This window comes from Ranitomeya imitator, chromosome 8 (assembly GCF_032444005.1).
Source record: "Ranitomeya imitator isolate aRanImi1 chromosome 8, aRanImi1.pri, whole genome shotgun sequence".
Lineage (NCBI taxonomy): Eukaryota > Metazoa > Chordata > Amphibia > Anura > Dendrobatidae > Ranitomeya > Ranitomeya imitator.
In genome coordinates this window covers 67,050,702-67,068,649 of record NC_091289.1, presented here as the reverse complement: position 1 = coordinate 67,068,649, position 17,948 = coordinate 67,050,702, and the positions used below count along the sequence as shown (strand labels likewise).

At 46.2% G+C, this 17,948-nt stretch overlaps 1 protein-coding gene across 2 annotated transcripts in view; it reads right to left on the bottom strand.

Annotated features, from left to right (window-relative positions):
* Positions 1-2,881: 2,881 nt before the first annotated feature.
* FAM234B (family with sequence similarity 234 member B) overlaps positions 2,882-17,948 on the bottom strand; it is a 66,646-nt gene continuing 51,579 nt past the window's right edge. Inside the window, exons 10-13 of one of the 2 annotated variants that reach the window (XM_069737056.1) lie at positions 16,859-17,017; positions 16,623-16,740; positions 16,280-16,509; positions 2,882-5,515 (exon numbers count right to left, since the gene is read on the bottom strand). In XM_069737056.1, the coding sequence (XP_069593157.1) occupies positions 5,501-5,515; positions 16,280-16,509; positions 16,623-16,740; positions 16,859-17,017 (522 nt within the window). In that variant the 3' untranslated portion in view covers positions 2,882-5,500. Of the gene's footprint in view, positions 5,516-16,279; positions 16,510-16,622; positions 16,744-16,858; positions 17,018-17,948 lie in introns of both variants that reach the window. The other variant, XM_069737055.1, reaches the window with a different exon arrangement.

Sequence of the window (17,948 nt, the reverse complement as noted above, 5' to 3'; positions counted from 1 at the left end):
GGTGATAGTGGAGCTGTCCTAATTGTGGAGATATGACCCAACATACAGATATACAGGTGCTTCTAACAAAATTAGAATATCATCAAAAAGTTAATTTATTTCAGTTCAATACAAAAAGTGAAACTCATCATATTAGATAGTCATTACACAGTGATCTATTTCAAGTGTTTATTTCTGTTAATGTTGATGATTATGGCTTACAGCCAATGAAAACCCAAAAGTCATTATCTCAGTAAATTAGAATAATTAACAAAACACCTGCAAAGGCTTCCTAAGCATTTAAAAAGGTCCCTTAGTCTCAGTAGGCTCCACAATCATGGGGAAGACTGCTGACCAGACAGATGTCCAGAAGGCAGTCACTGACACACTCCACAAGGAGAGTAAGCCACAAAAGGTCATTGATAAAGAAGATGGCTGTTCACAGAGTGCTGTATCCAAGCATATTAATGGAAAGATGAGTGAAAGGAAAAAGTGTGGTAGAAAAAGGTGCACAAGCAACCGGGATAACCGCAGCCTTGAAAGGATTGTTAAGAAAAGGCCATTCAAAAATTTAGGGGAAATTCACAAGGAGTGGACTGTTGCTGGAGTCATTGCTTCATGAGCCACCACACACAGACGTATCCAGGACATGAGCTACAATGTCGCATTCCTGGTGTCAGGCCACTCATGACCAATAGACAAAGGCAGAAGCCTTTTACCTCGGCCAAGGAGAAAAAGAACTGGACTGTTGCTCTTTTCAGATTTAAGTAAATTTTGCATTTCATTTGGAAAGATCCCAAAGTCTGGAGGAAGAGTGGAGAGGCCACAATCCAACTGCTTGAGGTTTAGTGTGAAGTTTCCACAATCAGTGATGTTTTGGGGAGCCATGTCATCTGCTGGTGTAGGTCCACTGTGTTTTATCAAAACCAAAGTCAGTGCAGCCGTCTACCAGGAAATGTTAGAGCACTTCATGCTTCCCTCTGCCGACAAGCTTTTTGGAGATGGAAATTTCATTCTCCTGCAGGACTTGGCACCTGTCCACATTGCCAAAATTACCAATACCTGGTTTACAAACAACAGTATCACTGTGCTTGATTGGCAGCAAACTCACCTGACCTTATCCCCATAGAGATTCTATGGAGTATTGTGAAGAGGAAGATGAGAGACATCAGACGCAACAATGCAGACGAGCTGAACGCTACTACCTGGGTTTCCATAACACCTCAGCAGTGCCACACACTGATCACCTCCATGCCACGTCACATTGATGGAGTAAATGATGTAAAAGGCGCCCCGACCAAGTATTGAGTGCATTTACTGAATCTCAGTAAATTAGAATAACTAACAAAAACACCCGAACATACATTTCAGTAGGCTAACATTTTTTATTTTAAAATCATTTTTCAAGCTGGTGTTATACAGTATTCTAATTTACTGAGATAATGACTTTTGGGTTTTCATTAGCTGTAAGCCATAATCATCAACATTAACAGAAATAAACACTTGAGATAGAGCACTTTGTTTGGAATGACTCTATATTGAAGAACTGAAATAAATTACGGTAACTATTTGATGATATTCTAATTTGTGAGAAGCCCCTGTACACAGTTATTCTTATAAGTACAGCTTTAGGACTGCCATACAATAAATTCACTTTGTCTAAACTAAAAACATAATATTCACACTACACTTACTGCAGATCTATACAAAAGTGGTAACATTTCTAAATCTTTCCAACATGTCTAATACGACTTCTTCCTTACTGGATAAAACAAAAAGGTAAAAAAGCAATGTAAACTTCCTAAAACTCTGGGGCGATTTACCATTGCTGTGTAACATTTACATGGAATAAACGTACATCAGGCAGCCAATATAACGGCGACGCACACTGTCGGTGCGCTTGGCACACACCGGGGGTGTACTTTACACCAGAATTTGGCACCCAACAACTGGCACACACAACCTGGTGCATTTTAGGGTTAGACTAAATTGAACCCCTTTAGGGTTTACTAAGGTGCAAACATCCGTTCTTTTAGTCCGGATCCTCATTAATAATTGTGTATTGATTGATTTGTGCCAACACATTGGCCCAACAACAATAGTACATCTGCCCCACTTTGTTCACAGTAGTGAGCTCATCAAAAATCGGGGTGGTTTGTGATTTCACATTTATACATTATAAATCTACCATCCATGCACATATACACACACCCAGGGGCACATGATGGATGGAAACTTTACTACTGCACCCTTACGACAATTATATATATATATATATATATATATATATATATATATATATATATATATATATATATATATCATTATTAGAGATGAGAAAAAGGTTCACAGGACCCTGGTCCAGCAGCCACTCTGGAAGTCCGTGGCTGCCAGATCAGAGCCCTGCAACCATCCTTTTGCGTGCCGGCACACCCAGCACCTCTTCCGATCAGTAGGCCTGGCACAAAGTCATGTGTTCAGAGGAAGCGATGAGGCTGCATTGGGCCAAGAGGTGAGAAGAGGTAAACTGGGCTCCAGTTTGGCGGCCATGGCTGCTGGACCAGGCTGCTGCGTTACTTTCTGCTCAGCTCTTTTACAGGCATTTTTGGTAAAGATGTGTTTACCCCACTCAATAGTATGAGTGAAATCTGCAGTAGAAGCGCTGAAAGAATTGACGCGGAGCAGATTTAAATCTGCACCAAATCTGCAAGTCAAGAATAAGCCAAACGTGCATGAGGCTTCGGGATACCCATTCACTTTTCTGGCATCAGGAAACCCTTCAAGTTTTGTGACAGATGTGTGCATAAAAAAGCGACAAAACACAACAAATGTGCAACTTGTGCACAGGCCCAAAAACTAATAAAAAGATTGATAAAACTAGATTTAAAAAGAATACTCGTTTGCTTGCCTGTCTGTTTTAGTAAGCACTTCCCAGAAATCAACAGCAATTTTTTGAATTTAAATAATTATTTAAAAGTCTTTTCAGAGGATAAAAATAAAAAAAAATAAAAATGAAAATAGTATTAACTGTAACTGTAGTACGTCAAATTGGTTGTTGTCCTGTTACACTGACAAAAACCATCCTAAAATGTTAATAGGATAAGGGCCTGTGAGAATGTGCAGTAGGAAGCTGTGACCTGGAGATAGCTTGACAATACATGGTACGGGTTATCTTCAGACAGCAGTGTGAGCAGCCTCTTCTTACTCCAGCAATCCTGGTACCTCCAGTATTAAATCAGATATACAGGATGGACAGCAGTGTGAGCAGCCTCTTACCTCAGTACTACTTATATTTCAGGTATTAGATAAGATAGACAGGGGGGACAGCAGTGTGAGCAGCCTCTTCTCATATCAGCACTCCTGTACCTACAGTATTAGATGAGATAGAAAGGGTGGACAGCAGTGTGAACAACCTCTTCTTACCTCAGCAATCCTTGTAACTCCAGTATTAGATGTATACAGTTTACACAGCAGTGTGAGCAGCCTTTTCTTATCTCTGCACTCCTGGTATCTCCAATATTAGATCAGATATACAGGGTGAACAGCGGAGTGAACAACATCTTCTTAGCTCAGCACCTCTGGTATCTCCAGTATTAGACCAGAGTGGACAGCAGTGTGAGCAGTCTCTTCTTACTTAAGCACCCCTGGTATCCCCAGTTTAACATCAGATGGACAAGGAGGACAGCAGTGTGAGCAGTTTCTTCTTACCTCAGCACCACTGGTATCTCCACTTTTAGACCAGACAGGGTGGACAGCAGTGTGAGCAGCCTCTTCTTACTTCAGCACTCCTGGTATCTCCAGTTTAAGATCAAATAGGCAGGTTAGACAGTAGTGTGAGCAGCCTCTTCATGCCTCTGGACCACTGGTTTCTCCAGTATCAGATTAGATACATCGGGTGGACAGCAATGTGAGTAGCCTCTTCTTACCTCAGCACCACTGGTATCTCCAGTATTAGATCAGATAGATAGGGTGGACAGCAGTGTGAGCAGCTTCTTTTTACATTAGCACTCCTGGTATCTCCAGTGTTAGATCAGATAGACAGGGTGGACAGCAATGTGAGTAGCCTCTTCTTACCTCAGCACCACTGGTTTCTCCAGTATTAGATTAGATAGACAGGGTGGACAGCAGTGTGAGCAGCCTCCTCTTACCACAGCACCACTGGTTTCTCCAGTATCAGATCAGATACATCGGATGGACAGCAATGTGAGCAACCCCGTCTTACCTCATTACTCCTGGTATCTCCAGTATTAGATCAGATAGGGTGGACAGCAGTGTGAGCAGCCTCTTCTTACCTCAGCACTCCTGGTATCTCCAGTATTAGATCAGATAGATAGGGTGGACAGCAATATGAGCAGCCTCTTCTTACCTCAGCACTCCTGGTATCTCCAGTATTAGATCAGATAGATAGGGTGGACAGCAATATGAGCAGCCTCTTCTTACCTCAGCACTCCTGGTATCTCCAGTATTAGATCAGATAGATAGGGTGGACAGCAATATGAGCAGCCTCTTCTTACCTCAGCACTCCTGGTATCTCCAGTATTAGATCAGATAGATAGGGTGGACAGCAATATGAGCAGCCTCTTTTTACCTCAGCACTCCTGGTATCTCCAGTATTAGATCAGATAGATAGGGTGGGCAGCAGTGTGAGCAGTCTTTTCTTACCTCACTACTCCTTATATCTCCAGTATTAGATCAGTTTATCCACTGAGAGCACATCTTCTTGCACATAAAGGTACGGGTGGAGCTTCTACTGCACATGCTCACAGGCAGCTAACCTGTTAGCATTCTAGGACAGGTTTCTGTCAATGTAACAAGATGGGGCCATTTTGATGTAGTAATTACCTCCCTGCAAAAAGTTATTTCCTTTCTCAATTTTTCGATTCCTCTTTAATAATAATATCCAGCAGTTCTCTGCTGACACTTCATCCAGCATTGTGCTAAAAGAAGCCCCATTACCTCTAGCATGAAGCCCCCAATTCTCCATAGAGAACAATAGCAGAAATCCCAGAACCTTCGGCCTCCAGGCTTGTGACACAGAATGCTAATGTAGGACACTTTTCTCATGCTTATGTGAACGCTCAGATCTCTTTGCTTTAAAATCTGAATGACATAAAATATTAAAATTGGAGGTTTCGGTTGTTCCTTACAATACACAGCAGTGTAGTGGACATATCCATTTCCAGCAAACAGGATATAACACAAGTTCTCAGCCTGAACTTCAGTAAAAAGCTTGTAATCCAGAGACTGGCGTAGTCCGTCAGACCTAGAATGTGAAACGTCCCCTCAATATGGAGTAGTGTACACCTGTTGTGCGTGGGTGTGAGCAGTGAAGGACACGGCACTACTGAAGCGTTACTACACACGACATATATATGGACACGTAGGAATACATATTCTCATCACTCCCGATCTCGAGGTCCTTAGTGTAAGTTGTGCTTCTACGATTCTAGACAGTCCACAGTAAGGGGAAGAGAAAGATGGAGAAATAATTGGCTTCAACATCTGGAAGAGTTTGGTCCTTTCACAATTTCAATACCTGGAAGACAGCAGTAGACCATCTTGTTAAGACCTAAGTAAGGATAACGTGGAATATTTTTGTAAGTATAGGTAAAAAATGCAGAAAAAGAGTTAGAGCTTCTGTGGCGGTGCCCCACCTCGAGGACTCGCCATAGTAAATGAATACCATATTGCCCCAATCAGCAAAAGTCACAATACCAATCTATATATATAATTGTCTAAGGGTTTTTCCATCTGTCTGTCTGTCTGTCTGTCCTGGAAATCCCGGCTCTCTGATTGGTCGAGGCCGCCAGGCCTCGACCAATCAGAGACCGGCACAGCATCGACGTAGAAATCCCGCGTCTCTGATTGGTCGAGGCCGCCAGGCCTCGACCAATCAGCAACGGGCACAGCGACGATGAAGTCATAATGGTTGCCATGGCGACGATGATGTCATAAAGGCATAGTCTGCCGCGAATTCTGGAATCATCATTGTCCATATACTACGGCAGTGTTCCCCAACTCTGGTCCTCAAGAGCCACCAACAGGTCGTGTTTTCAAGATTTCCTTAGTATTGCACAGGTGATGGAATTATTGCCTGTGCAGGTGATGCAATTATCACCTGTGCAATACTAAGGAAATCCTGAAAACATGACCTGTTGGTGGCTCTTGAGGACCGGAGTTGGGGAACACTGTACTACGGGGACATGCATATTCTAGGATACCCGATGCGTTAGAATCGGGCCACAATCTAGTCTATATATATAATTGTCTAAGGGTTTTTCCGTCTGTCTGTCTGTCTGTCTGTCTGTCTGTCCAGGAAATCCCGCGTCTCTGATTGGTCGAGGCCGCCAGGCCTCGACCAATCAGCAACGGGCACAGCGACGATGATGTCATAAAGGATGTAGAAATCCCACGTTTCTGATTCAGCGACGGGCACAGTATCGACGTAGATGTCATAATGGTTGCCATGGTGACGATGATGTCATAAAGGTTGCCTCGACCAATCAGCGACGGGCACAGTCTGCCGCGAATTCTGGAATCATCATTGTCCATATACTACGGGGACATGCATATTCTAGAATACCCGATGCGTTAGAATCGGGCCACAATCTAGTTCAGAATAAATGGTCAGCATGCCTCCATGATTACTATGCCAGAACATAGAGGAACACAAAAGCGCTCATAGGGTAATAGCGTCTTTGTATAGAACAGCAGATACTGATTAAAGGGAATCTTTCAGCAGGTTTTTGATACCTCATCTGAGAACAGCATGAAGTAAGCAAAGAGACCCTGATTCCAACGATGTATCACTTAGATTACTGGGTGCAGCTGTTCTGACTAGTGATGAGCGAACGTGCTCGGATAATGTCTTATCCCAGCATGCTCAGATGTTATCCGAGCATCTGGGTGTGCTCATACATTATGTTCGAGTTCCCACGAGTGCCTGCCTCGCCGCTGTTAGGCTACGTTCACATTAGCGTCGCGTCGCTGTTGCGTCGGCGACGCAGCGGCGACGCGCCCCTATGTTTAACATAGGGGACGCGTGCGTCTTTTTGCACGCGTTTTCCGACACGTGCGTCGTTTTAGACGCTAGCGTCGGACGCAAGAAAACGCTACAAGTTGCATTTTTCTTGCGTCCGATTTCGGCAAAAAACGACGCACGCGTCGCAAAACGCGCGCGTTTTTGCGCGCGTTTTTCCGTGCGTCGCCGACGCAACAGCGACGCGACGCTAATGTGAACGTAGCCTTAGACAGCCTCAACACATGTAGGGCGTCCCTAAAAAACAGGCATTCCCCACGTGTTGAGGCTAACAGCTGCAAATCATGCAGCCGCAGGGACTTGAACATAACATATGAGCATGCCCAGATGGTCAGGTAACTCGTTATCCAAGCACGTCCACTCATCACTATTTCTGACACAATCAGCGCTCTTAGATTGAGAAATGCAGCAGAGCTGAGAAAGCTAACCCCGCCCACACCAGGCTATATATATATATATATATATATATATATATATATATATATATACTAGATTGTGGCCCGATTCTAACACATCGGGCATTCTAGAATATGCATGTCCCCGTAGTATATGGACAATGATGATTCCAGAATTCGCGGCAGACTGCCCGTCGCTGATTAGGCGAGGCAACCTTTATGACATCATCGTCGCCATGGCAACCATTATGACATCATCGTCGCTGTGCCCGTTGCTGATTGGTCGAGGCAACCTTTATGACATCATCGTCACCATGGCAACCATTATGACATCATCATCGCTGTGCCCGTCGCTGATTGGTCGAGGCAACCTTTATGACATCATCGTCGCCATGGCAACCATTATGACATCATCATTGTCACGATTCCCCTGACCGCTGTCACCAATGGGTCAGGATTCACACCGTGACCGTCACCCCTACGTCACGGATTGAGGTGACTTTAGGCCAACAGACGGCTATCACATGTGCAGGGGGGCTTATCTTAGTTATCCCTCCACTCCACGATGTGATGAAAAACCACACACAAGGCTATTGACCTCTTGCTTACAGCAGGGGCTTATTCTAGGTATCCCACTGCTTTCAATATACCACAAACTGCAGGGATTTATGTATATCCCGCTTACAGTTCCACTTAACACTTGCAGCTCTCTGGCGCCCCCTTACTTTCAGGTCAGATTAGGTACTGCACCCTGGGTAATTAGTCGCCAGGAAGGCTGCCTGCTATGTACTGGCTATTGGGCACGCTGCAGCGACGCGGTAAACTACTCCCACTCAGGCAGGAACAATAATTATCAAACCCGCAGTTGCTTCAGCATAATCCAACAGTCAGCGCACTTTCGCTGCCACCAGCTTCGATTAAACGGGTCCGAAGCTAACCCAACACAACAGTAACAGTAGCGTTTTCCCTTCAGAAGACTTAGGGTACGGTTTTTAGAGCATGGAGAAGAACTAACATATAATAGTATATCCCATTAAAAATTAGGCAGTGCGTTATCAAAAATATTTTATAAAAAAGTTACAAATGAGACAATTGCAAATATCTACATGGGTAATTATAACATAAAGGGAATAAAAGAGAAAAGATAACACTCACATGTTAAAAGCATTGCAGGCAACCCAGGCTAGTGCAGTTTCCATACATCCCAGTCCATGGGATGTACTCAGCTCTTCCAGGACAATAGGACAAAAAGTCCAGAAGAAGAAATCAAGCAGAACCGACAGCTGGGGAGCCTGCCACAAACTTAATACCTTAAGGCTTTGACATCACAGAAGGGCTGGCTTATCCAGACCCTCCTCTCTCTACATTCTGCCTAAACTTTAAACTATTTTCTCTGATTTCTATAACTTCACTACAAAACATGTCAGAGTCCTAACATACTCCTCATTCATCTCGGATTAACGTGAGCATTCTAATGAGATCAAATATGTCCTATCTGGGGTACATATTTACAGAGAAATCCCTACTTCTTTACCAGATGGAGTTAGAAGCCCGAGTCTCATGGGATGTGTAGATACACCGAGTGAGACTAAGAATATATATTTTCGTATTTCTAGCTTAAATCGTTTGCCTAATATCTAACAAAAACTAAACAAAGAATCTTTCATGAATTTTTGGAGCCACTTTTCCTTATAGCTGAACAAGAGCTTACACAGGAAATGCCAGTCGTAAATTCCATTCGGCAATAAAACCTCTCTTCCCCCATACTCTCAGAGAAGGAAAGCCAGGAGTTTGCAGCTACAAACTGTTGCTCCAAGAAGGGGGGCTTAGCCCACGCAGGCTAGCAAGAGAACTACTTATGATATTTCATACCATATCGTGACAATCATCACTGTGCCCGTCGCTGATTGGTCGAGGCCTGGCGGCCTCGACCAATCAGAGTCGTGGGATGTCTACGTCCTTTATGACATCATCGTCGCTGTGCCCGTCACTGATTGGTCGAGGCCGCCAGGCCTAACGCATCGGGTATTCTAGAATATGCATGTCCCCGTAGTATATGGACAATGATGATTCCAGAATTCATGGCAGACTCTGCCCGTGCTGATTGGTCGAGGCAACCTTTATGACATCATCGTCGCCATGGCAACCATTATGACATCTACGTCGATACTGTGCCCATCGCTGAATCAGAAACGTGAGATGTCTACGTCCTTTATGACATCATCGTCGCTGTGCCCGTTGCTGATTGGTCGAGGCCTGGCGGCCTCGACCAATCAGAGACGCGGGATTTCTACGTCGATGCTGTGCCGGTCTCTGATACCAATCAGAGAGCCGGGATTTCCAGGACAGACAGACAGACAGACGGAAAAACCCTTAGACAATTATATATATAGATATACACAATGTCTATAGACAGTGAGCTGCTACTCACAGGAGGCGGAGTCTGGCAAGCGTCCATGTGCCACCTAGTCATGGCAATGATAATCTCCCGGTGATAAAACCTTCAGGCTAAGTAGACAACATCATACAGCCTGACATCTGACACATCATTGAAATCTGTGTTTAATCCCTACCTCGTGCTGTCCTCAGATTACATAGCAAAAACCTGCTGACAGATTCCCTTTAACACTCTCACCTTCTTGTGTGGAGACACAACACATGTCAAAGTTTAAGGGGTCCCCGGCTGCTGCTGCCAATCCTGCAGAAGTAGGGAGTCAGCGTAGTCTGTACATGGACTGGATGGAGAATTGCATGGAGGGCGGCTGGATGTGCTGCTGGGTTAAGGAGATTTCACAGTTCGGGAGTAGTGATAAGTTTTTATTGGAATGTAAAAGCTATGCGTTTTTGGGTTGGACCATCCCCTTCATCAGGTGATTTACATATCAGGGGTCGGTCCAACCCAGAGACATGTCATTTTTACATTCCAATAACTACTTCTGACTGCTCCCAGATTCAGGCTCCTTATGCCAGTAGCGCAGCCGTTCCATTCAGCACCCCCCACTCCATGCCATCCATCAGTAGTACTCCACGGGGCCCCCACAGAAGAGGACTAACCACAATGGCCTCATAGACGCCATGCTACGATTGTTCTCAGCCCCATAAAGTTCAGAAGTTTCACAAGAGCAGACATCAAAGGTCACTCATAAGTAACTAACAGCGTACAAAATGGGTGTTGTGCCGACTCTGTTCTCTGCATCCAGAAAGCGGTGAATGTTACTGTATGGTCAGCAGGAAAGCTGTGACCACTGTGTATTATCGAACTGTGAGCCATGAAACTCGTTATCTCACCTACATGCAATCATAGGAGGTCCCAGTACCACCACCAGCTTCATACTGTCTACTGGACCCCTGTGCAGCTGCCACAGGAACTACACCGTGGGGTGCGGAGACGTACCCCGGCCTGCTTCAAACCCACTAAGAGCACAGTCAGCATTCAGCAAAGCATTAAAAAATACATTCATGATCAGCTTTAACCTCAATCTTGGCTATTGTAGTGGGGGTGGACATATCATTGGTGCAGCCACACAGGGGCCCAAGAGGTAAGGGTGCCACCTCTACATCAGCAGGCAGCTTCTGTCATACACACAAATAGGGGCCGATATGCTGCTATTGCACAGTAGTCCTCTTCCTTCCGCCACTGGTAGTGAGACATTGGTAGCGGGATACTGGTAGCGGGATATTGGTAGCAGGATACTGGTAGCGGGATACTGGTAGCGGGACATTGGTAGTGGGATATTGGTAGTGGGATACTGGTAGTGGGACATTGGTAGCGGGACACTGGTAGCGAGACATTGGTAGCAGGATATTGGTAGTGGGATATTGGTAGCGGGATATTGGTAGTGGGATACTGGTAGTGGGACATTGGTAGCGGGATATGGTAGCGGGATACTGGTAGCGGGACACTGGTAGCGAGACATTGGTAGCGGGATATTGGTAGTGGGATATTGGTAGTGGGATATTGGTAGCGGGACATTGGTAGCGGGACATTGGTAGCAGGATATTGGTAGCGGGATATTGGTAGCGGGATATTGGTAGTGGGATATTGGTAGCAGGATATTGGTAGCGGGATATTGGTAGCGGGATATTGGTAGCGGGACATTGGTAGCAGGATATTGGTAGCGGGATATTGGTAGCGGGATATTGGTAGTGGGATATTGGTAGCAGGATATTGGTAGCGGGATATTGGTAGTGGGATATTGGTAGCGGGACATTGGTAGCGGGACATTGGTAGCAGGATATTGGTAGTGGGATATTGGTAGCGGGATATTGGTAGCGGGATATTGGTAGTGGGATATTGGTAGTGGGATATTGGTAGCGGGATATTGGTAGTGGGATATTGGTAGCAGGATATTGGTAGCGGGATATTGGTAGCGGGATATTGGTAGCGGGATATTGGTAGTGGGATATTGGTAGCAGGATATTGGTAGCGGGATATTGGTAGCGGGATATTGGTAGTGGGATATTGGTAGCGGGACATTGGTAGTGGGATATTGGTAGCGGGACATTGGTAGCGGGATACTAGTAGCGGGACACTGGTAGCGAGACATTGGTAGCAGGACATTGGTAGCGGGATACTGGTAGCGGGACACTGGTAGCGAGACATTGGTAGCAGGACATTGGTAGTGGGATATTGGTAGTGGGATATTGGTAGCGGGATATTGGTAGTGGGATACTGGTAGTGGGACATTGGTAGCGGGATACTGGTAGCGGGACACTGGTAGCGAGACATTGGTAGCAGGATATTGGTAGTGGGATATTGGTAGCGGGATATTGGTAGCGGGATATTGGTAGTGGGATATTGGTAGCGGGACATTGGTAGCGGGATACTAGTAGCAGGACATTGGTAGCGGGATACTGGTAGCGGGACACTGGTAGCGAGACATTGGTAGTGGGATATTGGTAGTGGGATATTGGTAGCGGGATATTGGTAGCGGGATATTGGTAGCGGGATACTAGTAGCGGGACATTGGTAGCGGGATACTGGTAGCGGGACACTGGTAGCGGGACATTGGTAGCAGGACATTGGTAGTGGGATATTGGTAGTGGGATATTGGTAGTGGGATATTGGTAGCGGGATATTGGTAGTGGGATATTGGTAGCGGGATATTGGTAGTGGGATATTGGTAGCGGGACATTGGTAGCGGGATATTGGTAGTGGGATATTGGTAGCGAGACATTGGTAGCGGGATATTGGTAGCGGGACATTGGTAGCGGGATATTGGTAGTGGGATATTGGTAGCGGGACATTGGTAGCGGGATATTGGTAGCGGGACATTGGTAGCGGGATATTGGTAGTGGGATATTGGTAGCGGGACATTGGTAGCGAGACATTGGTAGCAGGATATTGGTAGTGGGATATTGGTAGCGGGATATTGGTAGCGGGATATTGGTAGTGGGATATTGGTAGCGGGACATTGGTAGCGGGATACTAGTAGCAGGACATTGGTAGCGGGATACTGGTAGCGGGACACTGGTAGCGAGACATTGGTAGTGGGATATTGGTAGTGGGATATTGGTAGCGGGATATTGGTAGCGGGATATTGGTAGCGGGATACTAGTAGCGGGACATTGGTAGCGGGATACTGGTAGCGGGACACTGGTAGCGGGACATTGGTAGCAGGACATTGGTAGTGGGATATTGGTAGTGGGATATTGGTAGTGGGATATTGGTAGCGGGATATTGGTAGTGGGATATTGGTAGCGGGATATTGGTAGTGGGATATTGGTAGCGGGACATTGGTAGCAGGACATTGGTAGTGGGATATTGGTAGTGGGATATTGGTAGTGGGATATTGGTAGTGGGATATTGGTAGCGGGACATTGGTAGCGGGATATTGGTAGCGGGACATTGGTAGCGGGATATTGGTAGTGGGATATTGGTAGCGGGACATTGGTAGCAGGACATTGGTAGCGGGATATTGGTAGTGGGATATTGGTAGCGGGATATTGGTAGTGGGATATTGGTAGCGGGATATTGGTAGCGGGATATTGGTAGTGGGATATTGGTAGCGGGATATTGGTAGTGGGACATTGGTAGCGGGATATTGGTAGTGGGATATTGGTAGCGGGATATTGGTAGTGGGATATTGGTAGCGGGATATTGGTAGCGGGATATTGGTAGTGGGATATTGGTAGCGGGACATTGGTAGCGGGATACTGGTAGCGGGACATTGGTAGCGGGATACTGGTAGCGGGACACTGGTAGTGAGACATTGGTAGCAGGACATTGGTAGCAGGACATTGGTAGTGGGATATTGGTAGCGGGATATTGGTAGTGGGATATTGGTAGCGGGACATTGGTAGCGGGATACTGGTAGCGGGACACTGGTAGCGGGATATTGGTAGTGGGATATTGGTAGCGGGATATTGGTAGCGGGATATTGGTAGTGGGATATTGGTAGCGGGACATTGGTAGCGGGATACTGGTAGCGGGATACTGGTAGCGGGACATTGGTAGTGGGATACTGGTAGCGGGATATTGGTAGCGGGACATTGGTAGCGGGATACTGGTAGCGGGATACTGGTAGCGGGACATTGGTAGTGGGATACTGGTAGTGGGATATTGGTAGTGGGATACTGGTAGCGGGATATTGGTAGCGGGACATTGGTAGCAGGATACTGGTAGCGGGATACTGGTAGCGGGACACTGGTAGCGAGACATTGGTAGCAGGATATTGGAAGTGGGATATTGGTAGCGGGATATTGGTAGCGGGACATTGGTAGCGGGATACTGGTAGCGGGACATTGGTAGCGGGATACTGGTAGCGGGACACTGGTAGCGAGACATTGGTAGTGGGATATTGGTAGTGGGATATTGGTAGTGGGACATTGGTAGCGGGACATTGGTAGCAGGATATTGGAAGTGGGATATTGGTATCGGGACATTGGTAGCGGGACATTGGTAGAGGGACATTGGTAGCGGGATATTGGTGGCGGGATATTGGCGGCGGGATATTGGTAGCGGGACATTGGTAGTGGGATATTGGTAGCGGGATATTGGTAGCGGGATATTGATAGCGGGACATTGGTAGCGGGATATTGGTAGCAGGACATTGGTAGCGGGATATTGGAAGTGGGATATTGGTATCGGGACATTGGTAGCGGGACATTGGTAGAGGGACATTGGTGGCGGGATATTGGCAGCGGGATATTGGTAGCGAGATATTGGCAGCGGGACATTGGTAGCGGGACATTGGTAGTGGGATATTGGTAGCAGTATATTGGTAGCGGGACATTGGTAGTGGGATATTGGTAGCGGGATATTGATAGCGGGACATTGGTAGCGGGATATTGGTAGCGGGACACTGGTAGCGGGATATTGGTAGCGGGACATTGGTAGCGGGACATTGGTAGAGGGACATTGGTAGCGGGACATTGGTAGTGGGATATTGGTAGCGGGATATTGGTAGCGGGACATTGGTAGAGGGACATTGGTAGAGGGACATTGGTAGCGGGACATTGGTAGCGGGACATTGGTAGCGGGATATTGGAAGTGGGATATTGGTAGTGGGATATTGGTAGCGGGACATTGGTAGCGGGACATTGGTAGCGGGATATTGGTAGCAGCATATTGGTATCGGGACATTGGTAGCGGGACATTGGTGGCGGGATATTGGCAGTGGGATATTGGTAGCGAGATATTGGCAGCGGGACATTGGTAGCGGGACATTGGTAGTGGGATATTGGTAGCAGTATATTGGTAGTGGGATATTGGTAGCGGGATATTGATAGCGGGACATTGGTAGCGGGATATTGGTAGCGGGATATTGGTAGCGGGACATTGGTAGCGGGACATTGGTAGCGGGACATTGGAAGAGGGACATTGGTAGCGGGACATTGGTAGCGGGACATTGGTAGCGGGACATTGATAGAGGGACATTGGTAGCGGGATATTGGTAGCGGGACATTGGTAGCGGGACATTGATAGAGGGACATTGGTAGCGGGACATTGGTAGCGGGATATTAGCAGCGGGATATTGGTAGCAGGACATTGGTAGCGGGACATTGGTAGGGGGATATTGGTAGAGGGACATTGGTAGCGGGACATTGGTAGCGGGACATTGTTAGGGGGATATTGGTAGCGGGATAATGGTAGCGGGATATTGGTAGCGGGACATTGGTAGCGGGACATTGGTAGCGGGACCCCCTGGAAGAAGCTACGTTGCGAAACGCGCGTCGGGGTTCATCCTGTCCCACGGCAAGTCCTCCCCTCAGCAGGTATGCACACTATGGTGATAATATGCGTATGACCCGCCTGATTTGGCTTCCACATGGATGTATATGGCCCTTAACGTTATTTGCACTAAGCACTGACACTTTATTTGCTATCCTCTGGCCACTTTGGCACCGTGCATAGATTTAACCATATGGTTCCTACTCAGTTTACTTCAATAATTTTTAGGAGACATGTTTCCCCTCATTTGTCATTCATAGACATATAATTACATACACTATATATGACTCCTTGAGATCAATCCCATTGGCTTTTATTGCACTACTTTGTGGTCATTTTTTTCTCTGTAGTCCAGAGCCTGCTGATGCATGTGTATTGAGTTGGTGGATTTTCCTCATTCCGTTATATATATTCAACTGTACGGATTGCTGTGGGTTCATTCTGCCATGTTTCCCCTTAGTTTATGTTTAAAATTATATTTGAATTGCATTTTTGTCTTTTAATAACATTTAATAAAATTTCTGATATTTTAATTTTTGGTCTGTTACTTCCCTTCTTTTTTGGATATATAGTGGGATATTGGTAGCAGGATATCGCGGCTGCCACCTGCAGCACATGATGCAGACACAGCTTCTAAGCCCAAGCCAGCACAGTGTTTGCGGTGCAAGAAATAGGACAGTGCTGCAAACTTACCTGCTGAGGGAGGGAGCTGAACTTTAATCTAGTAAGAATTCTTTTTATGTCTTCTACTTTGGGTCTTAGGTTTGCACCTCTCAGAGACACAGCACGACTGCTGGAAAGAGCCCACCTCATGCCCACTTTGGTCACAGTCAGCTTTCGGGACACAGTCCCTGATGAGCTCTGCTCCCGTTCTGCAGTCATGATAGCAAGAAGGGCATCCTTCTCCAACTCCCTGATCCCCGCTGACAACACAGAAACAAAGTTGTCAAAACATTGTAAATTCCAGAAAAACATAAGATCAATCACTCTAGTCACAAATGACTATTCTGATTTTTCGTTAATCATCCAAACTTACCCGCGGAAGCAACAATACTAGAAGAGACGTTGAAGAGATCCAGAACAACTCCTTGGTAGGTAGGACAGAGCAAATAAAGATGTCGCATCTGTGGAATGTGAGATTTTCTATATGGCATCTGCTGTGCATAAAAGAAGAAAACAATACAATGAAGGAAACTTACAGGAACAGCCACCACTGACTCCTCCACATAATGACAAAGGTCCAATAGATGGCACATTCACCCCAGAACGTACAGAGCCGTTACCAGAAACCACTCCTTCACCCCAGAAAAGGAACACAGATTTCCCATCAGCAGTTAGAAGCGACATAGCCTCGGTCTCTTTCTCATGTTCATGCCACGGGATCTCCCACTCCCACAGTGATCCACTGGTGACTCCATCAATAACGATCACCTAACGTAATAAGCAGAAGATAAAACAAAACAGCACAAGCTACTTATCTGCACGTAAAGAGGATGTTTTACAATACGTTTTATCCAGTAGAGATGCCGATTAATTCAATTCTTTGCAAATCATATAGAAACAGATGGACGGCACCACAGCTCTCGTAAATAGTGTGAACCACTCACCTGCAATGGAAGTCCAGACTTCTGATCACGGGTGCCTTGGCTGAAGCAGTAGACAGACGATGCGGTAATAGGAAGAAAAGAGCCGGCACTCACCGATCATCCAGGACAGGTAACTTTATTAAAGTGCGGTTAAAACATCTTCACGGCCGGGGGTGCTAGATAAGGAGAGCGGCAAGCATGACGACGGCCGTTTCGCGCCTAGTATGCGCTTCTACGGGTCAATTGACCCGTAGAAGCGCATACTAGGCGTGAAACGGCCGTCGTCATGCTTGCCGCTCTCCTTACCTAGCACCCCCGGCCGTGAAGATGTTTTAACCGCACTTTAATAAAGTTACCTGTCCTGGATGATCGGTGAGTGCCGACTCTTTTCTTCCTATTACTGCTAATTCAATTCATTGCCCTTTCTCTTCGTCACAATTCTGATTATTAATATGTGAAATTGATATTAGCTCTGCCCCATCGGGCGGGGGTAACAACAGCAGCAAAGGGGTAGAGGAGGCCAGGGAGCAGCACACAGCACTGGTGAGGGACAGTGAGAAGACATGATGTGGCTGGGGAGGACAGAAAAGGGGGTGAAGCCACAGGACGCCGGTGCCAATTGTGAATTGTAGGGGTAACGGGGGCGCAGCTGAAGATCAGTGTGACTTATTCAAGAAGTTTGATCTTTCATGCAGATCGGGTCACGCTGTCAGTGTGAGTTCATCAGCTTCAGCTATATCAATCTGTGTGAAAGATCAAGCTGCTGCAGTAACTTA